The sequence below is a fragment of the Fukomys damarensis genome, unplaced genomic scaffold, assembly GCF_012274545.1.
Source record: "Fukomys damarensis isolate Sample0158 unplaced genomic scaffold, DMR_v1.0_HiC HiC_scaffold_13, whole genome shotgun sequence".
In the NCBI taxonomy this organism is placed as follows: domain Eukaryota; kingdom Metazoa; phylum Chordata; class Mammalia; order Rodentia; family Bathyergidae; genus Fukomys; species Fukomys damarensis.
In genome coordinates, this window is record NW_022900925.1 from 39,398,226 (window position 1) to 39,404,395 (window position 6,170).

General features: G+C 51.9%; 1 protein-coding gene across 1 annotated transcript in view; it reads left to right on the forward strand.

Annotated features, from left to right (window-relative positions):
- Positions 1–3,575: 3,575 nt before the first annotated feature.
- Fmnl1 (formin like 1) overlaps positions 3,576–6,170 on the forward strand; it is a 37,489-nt gene continuing 34,894 nt past the window's right edge. Inside the window, exon 1 of the mRNA XM_033763147.1 lies at positions 3,576–4,372. Coding sequence (XP_033619038.1) covers positions 4,211–4,372 — 162 coding nt within the window. The 5' untranslated portion in view covers positions 3,576–4,210. The remainder of the gene's footprint in view (positions 4,373–6,170) is intronic.

Consider the following 6,170-nt stretch of genomic DNA (forward strand, 5'->3'; position numbering starts at 1 on the left):
GTCTGCGATAAACATAGAGAAGCTTCCTGAAAAAGTGGGAACTCTTAAGTGCTCTGAAAATCAGAGTCTGGAGAAATGGCAGGAGGACTTGACCTGCAAACTGTGTAATTTCTTTTTTTTTTTACTTTTTAAAAATTTTTAAAAGTTGTGTAATTTAAACTTATACTCACCTCCACAGGAAATTTGAATTCTGAAGCCTGCTTTATACATATAATTCTGCATACCTGGCTTTTTTTTTTTTTTTTTTTTTTTTGGTTTTTTGAGACAGGGTCTCACTATGTAGTTGAGTCTGATCTGGAACTCACTATGTAGCCCAGGCTGATCTCGAACTCCCAGCGACCCTCCTGCCTCAAGCCTCCCAAGTGCTGGGATTACAGGTGTGCACCACCACGCCTGGCTACCTGGCTAACTTTCAGTACAACTTTCAGGCAAAGGCAAAGAAGCAAATTTGAGTTGGGAAGGATTATCTAATAGGCTAGTTCTGTCTTCCCATGTAGTTTTTACCAAAAGGGTACTGGGCCAGGCATGGTGGGGCACACTTGTAATCCCAGCACTTTGGAGGCTGAGGCAGGAGACTCTCAAATTCAAGGTCAGCCTGGACTTCACAGCAAGTTCAAGGCCAGTTTGAACTACGTGCTGAGAACTTGTCTCAAAAATCCCCAAAATGAATAAAGTGTAACTGACAAAGTGTACAACGTTTCAGTAATTTAAAACAAGATGGGGGGGGGACCAAGATAGCAGGGGATTGAGCTCAGTGGTTCCGCCTCCTGCTTGGCAAGTGCAAAGTCCCAACTTTGATCCCTGGTACCCCCCCCAAAAAAAAAACCCAAAACAAGATAAAGAAGAGAGAAGACAGTGGCAGCTCAGTACAGGCACAAAAACATTGATTAACTGGGCAGTGAATAGTTCAAAAGCAAGTTATCTTCACCCTGAAGAAGACTGCTACAAAGAGTCACTCTTGCCAGGTACAGTGACACAGGATTCTAATTCTAGCTATTTGTGTGACTGAGGAAGGCGGATCTCAAATTCAAACCCCAAATCCTAGGAACAAAGTTGAGTGAGTTTGATCCCCAGTACCACCAAAAAGAATTTTTTTGGTACTGTGGAATAAAAAATAAAGTTAAAAAAAAAAAAAGAGCTATAGCTTAGCGATAGAACATGTGCCTAACATGCACGGGCCTGGGTTCAGTCCCAGTACTGGGTGGAAAAAAAAACTACAACAAAGAAGACTCCTCCTGTCCATTGATTCTGCTCCTACTGGACCAGGGAAATGTGAACTGGGAATTGCGTTGTACCCTGAGGCTGAGGGCACACAGCCTGCTTGGATGGCCACTCTGTGCCTCCTCCCTGCTGCCCTAAGAGTTTAGGAGGAGAAGTTGTAAAGTTCCCAAACCACGAAGTTAGAGGGAGTAAATGTTTACACAGCTACTGGAGCTATTTACGAGGGAGGCCTCACAGATACTATTTTCAAATCAGGAATCAGGGAATCAGGCAGGCAGGGCTTGTAGAATTTGTCCTAAGGCACAAAGCAACCATCTGCAAGGGGACTGCACATGAGGAAGCTGAAGGTTCAACATAAATTGAACGACAGACCCAACAAATGACCAGTCTGGCCTCACCTTCAGGATCTGGCCTCTGGCCAAGCCAACAAAGGGGCAGTACCCACAGAGCCAGAACTTGAGTTTTTCACTTCCACTGACAAACTAGTTTTAGTCACAACTTTTCTTATCAAGAAATGCAAAATCTTCTGGGTTAACCTTATAAACAGTAAACTTTCATTTATAAAAGAGTAGCACACTTCTGCACCTGGTGTGGTATTGCCACATAGAATATCCAAAGGCTTAGCTGGATTACTTCACAACGGAGGATGAATCAGTCCAGCATCCTCCTCCAATAAACTCGTGAAAAAAAAAATCACCAAAATTATCCGTAAAACCCCTTTCAGCTCCTGTGATTGTTTTACCTGCCTCCTGCTAAATTAGCTCAGCTTTTTCTAACTCATCTCATTGTATTTGGAAAATAGGCTGCAGGGGAGAAATCTTAGCCAGAGCCCCCAGGGGTCTCTGAGCAGTGAGCTAAGGTTTCCATGGCCCGCCCCCTCCACCTAGTTGGTCTCCCTGTGAAGTTGCCGTGCCAAAATCTATCTGCAGGATGGATCAAGTCCACCCAAGCTCTGGTTAAGAGAAAATGGTTCAAACTTTGGGAGAGGAACCATAGTTGATGTCGAGTTTATTTTTGAGATTTCCCTCTGAGAACATCTGAAGGTTGGAGAGACAAAATGGTGAAAGCTACGGAGTTATCACTCAGTTTGTGAAAACGACTTTATTAACAGGAAGGGCAGCACATCAGTGTAGAGACTCAAGGTTCCCGCTCTTAGGGCCAAAGGCTTAGGAACGATTTGACATCTGTGGCTGGTAACGAGATTCACCGGAAGACACCCAGAGAAGCTCCCTGCCCAGGCACCTTTCCCCGCTACTACTTTTCCCCGTCCTGGGATCCGACGCAGGGCTTCGCGATGCCCGCAGACCTACATCCCCAGAGTACCCTCCTTCTTCAGGGCCTCCTAGGACTTAGCTTTAATCGACATTGTGGCGACAAAACTGTTTCTGAAGACACCCCAGAGCCACAGGCCTCTCTGGATTAGAGTTCAAACGGCGGGAAACAAAATGGTTTAATCTGCAACTCAATGCGCGCACTTCACAGAATCTTCCCTCACTGCGAAGCCGACAGCTGGGACGAGGCCGAGCTGACGGTCGCAGCAGGCCCCTGACGCCACAGCGCCAAGTCCATCCGAACACCCAGGCTGAAGCTTCCGGGCCGACCAAGAGGAGCCCTAGTGACGTGGTTTAGCTTGAAAAACAAAGTTCTCCAAACCGGGAAGGTGATACAGCCTCGCAAACGCGACACCCGACTCGCCGTTTCCCCCTGGGCCGCCATGGCTGGGGAAGTTTCAGTGAAAGTTAGGGCTCGGGATTCAGTGACACAGATGTCCCGGAATCCTCCGCCGCAGCTCTCCGCATCCAATCCGCTCCGGTCCTCTCGCGCCTCCCCCTCTGCGCGCGGAACAGGTCTCGCAGCACAGCGAGTCCCTGCGCGGCTTCTCTCAACCCAAGATGGCGGCAACAGGCGGTGGCCCGTCACCTCCGCCGCCGCCGGGATCCCTCCGCTTAGGCCCCGCCCCCGGGCCGACCTCGTGTTCACGAAGACGCATGCCCCCAATTGGGGGGGCGGGCCCATCTTGCTCACCCTACCTCTGCGCGCGGAACAGGTCTCGCAGCACAGCGAGTCCCTGCGCGGCTTCTCTCAACCCAAGATGGCGGCAACAGGCGGTGGCCCGTCACCTCCGCCGCCGCCGGGATCCCTCCGCTTAGGCCCCGCCCCCGGGCCGACCTCGTGTTCACGAAGACGCATGCCCCCAATTGGGGGGGCGGGCCCATCTTGCTCACCCTAGCTAACCACGGACGTAAATTAGAATATTGGCAGGCCCTGTGTCCACTCAAGATAGTGGGGGGGGAAGCGAGGGCCGCCGCCCGCACAAGGGCCCATGGGGCTTGGAGTCCGGAACTTGTGGTGGCCGAGCCGATCCTCTGGTCGCCTACGGCCCGGAAGGAGTACGATTCCCGGCAGGCTGCGCGGCGCTGCTGTCTCCCCCGCGGGTTTTTACTGTTGCAGCTGTTGCTCGAGGCCGGGCTGAGGCGAGGAACCAAACTAGAAAGGCAGTCGGGGGAATTTGTGTGCGTGCCCTTGACGGTGCCTAGGTCAGTCCCATCTTTGCACAGCGTCCCCGCCTGCTGCCACCCCTTGGGGAGGAAATCTGCTCAGCTCAGCCGGCTTCCCGCCCTGCGGCCTGGGGTGTGAAGGCTTCGCTTCCAATTCCATCCGCTTCCGGTCCTGATGGAAGGAGGGAGGCGGGCAAAGGCCTCGACCCAGGTCCTGCCTCTCCGGCTGGGGAAGAGGCCGCTGACCGGGCGAGCCCCGCGATGTTGGCCGGTGGAAGCCGCAGACCCACTCGCTCTGGCCTCCCTTGCAGGCCCCGACCCCTTGGGACTGTGCGGGGCAAAGGTCAAGCCCACCATCCCCCAGCCCAGGCCAGGGGCTTCGGGAGGAGCGTGCGGGACAAAAGCCCTGCTGGGACGATGGCCCCCAGCCCCGTGGAGTCCTTCCTGCTGGAGATGTGGAAACCCTGCCGTGGCTTGGGGATCCCGCGGAAATGAGCGTGGCCGCTGCCCGGGCAGCTGGTCTCCTCCTGAGAATTGGCCTTCGAGCCTCATGTGTCTGTTGTCGTTCAAAGCAGGTGTCACGGTTCAAGGTGTCTACTGGGAGATTGGGACAGAGTCCCACAGAGTCTCTATCGGCTTTGGAGGAAGTCAAGGTAAGGCCACACCAGCCATCTGCGTATCCTGCACAAGGCACCCACCGTTGAGTACTGACTTCCTGTCTGACACCTGTTGGTAGAGTTGGGAAACTAGTATTTTAAATGAGTCTATACTATGTTCTGGGCAATAGGCCAGATGCTAAATGTGTATCATCTCATGAACTCCAGGTAACCCTTCCAGGTAGGAATCATTTCCACTTTATAGAAGCCGAGATTCTGAGAGCTGACATACGTTTTGTAGAATCTTGGCACCTACACAACAGACCAGGGCTTACACCAAGGGTCTCCTGTTTTGAGGGTATCAGAACTTGTCTTGATCTCAACCACAAATAACTTAGTTGAATATTTACTTTTTGTCTAGGGTGAAAGCCCAGTCTGAAATAGGAAAGCGTCTTTGGTTCAAAATTTAGGATGGAGTTGGTAGGTAGGATATAACCCTCAGAGAATGTTGTCCCTCCCTGCCCTATACCCATTCTTCTGCCTAAGCCCACAGCCATGGATCAGAGGGCTGGAGTCAGAGAAGCTTCTAAAGCCCCCTGCCTGGTCCTATGCAGTGTTCCTTGGGTTTGGTGAATTTGGAGTTCACGGCATGTCAGGGCTAGAAGGTTCCGTGAAAGCAAGTGACTCATCCAACTTATCTGTGATAGTCATGTAGTGGCAGAAGATGAAGCCCAGGGAAGAGAGGCCACAGGGGTTGCAGGGGAACAACCCACTGGCTTGCTTCTGGATGGGGCCTCAAGGGGCCCACACTTCTCCCTGCTGACTGTAAGGCTTGGATGCATGATTAGTGATCTCGTCAGTGAGCTAATCCTCCAACACACAGAGACACACTCCAGTACCTCCTTGCCCCTGAAGTGTTCCTCCACATGCCCTTTGCTTGCAGGAGCCTGTGCTTACCTCTCAGAACCATGTGTTTATAAAACAGCATGCCAGCGTTGGTGGTTATGAGAAGTCCCCAGACTTCTCCACTAGGGCAGAGCAGTTAGTCCCTGGTCCTCCTACTGCCTGCATGGCAGAGGTGATGCCCAGGTGCACACATACTCTTGACGGTGCTTTCCACCTCTGCAGAGTGGTGTCAGCCCTTCTTACCCTCGGTGGACCTCTCTTCCACTGTGGAGAGAAGTGGTACAACTTCTGCCTTGTGTGGACAGTCATTACCCTGGAGGACAGTGTGGACTCTCTAGTGCCTCTTGAAGTTCATGCCCCTGAGCTTTAGGTCCTCTGACCTGTGCTGTGTTGAGGAGAAGACAGGTGGTACATGGTAATGTGCTGAGTCTGTGGTTAGCCGTATGATGGGTGGTGACAGTCCCTGGGGGAGGTGGAGGGCTCTCCAAAGAGGTGACTGGAACAGCCCTGCAGGATTACAGTTCTGCTGGAAGCAGGAGTGGCTGCATAATTTGTGGGGGCCCCTTGTTCACAAGCCACTGGGAAGCCCAAGATGGGACGGCAGAGCACCAAGCCAAGCGTGGGGCCTTTCTGAATGTGGCTCTGTGTAGGTAGGTTCTGGTTCACAGTGGCTCTCGCTCTGTGTGCAAAATGAGCTTTCCAGGGAGCAAGCATAGCAAGCACCATTGGGACTTTTGCTTTTGTTAAGTCAGGGTCATGTTTATTTTTCTTTTTTTTGAGACAGGGTCTCACTGTGTAGCCCAGGCTGGCCTCAAACTTGCGGTGATCCTCTGTCTCAGCCTCCCAGGTGCTGAGATGTGTACCGTCATGCCCAGCTTTTTTAAGCAGGAAGATTCCTTTATGATGGTGAATTTGATAATACACAGTTCAGTGCTTTTTTTTTTTTTTT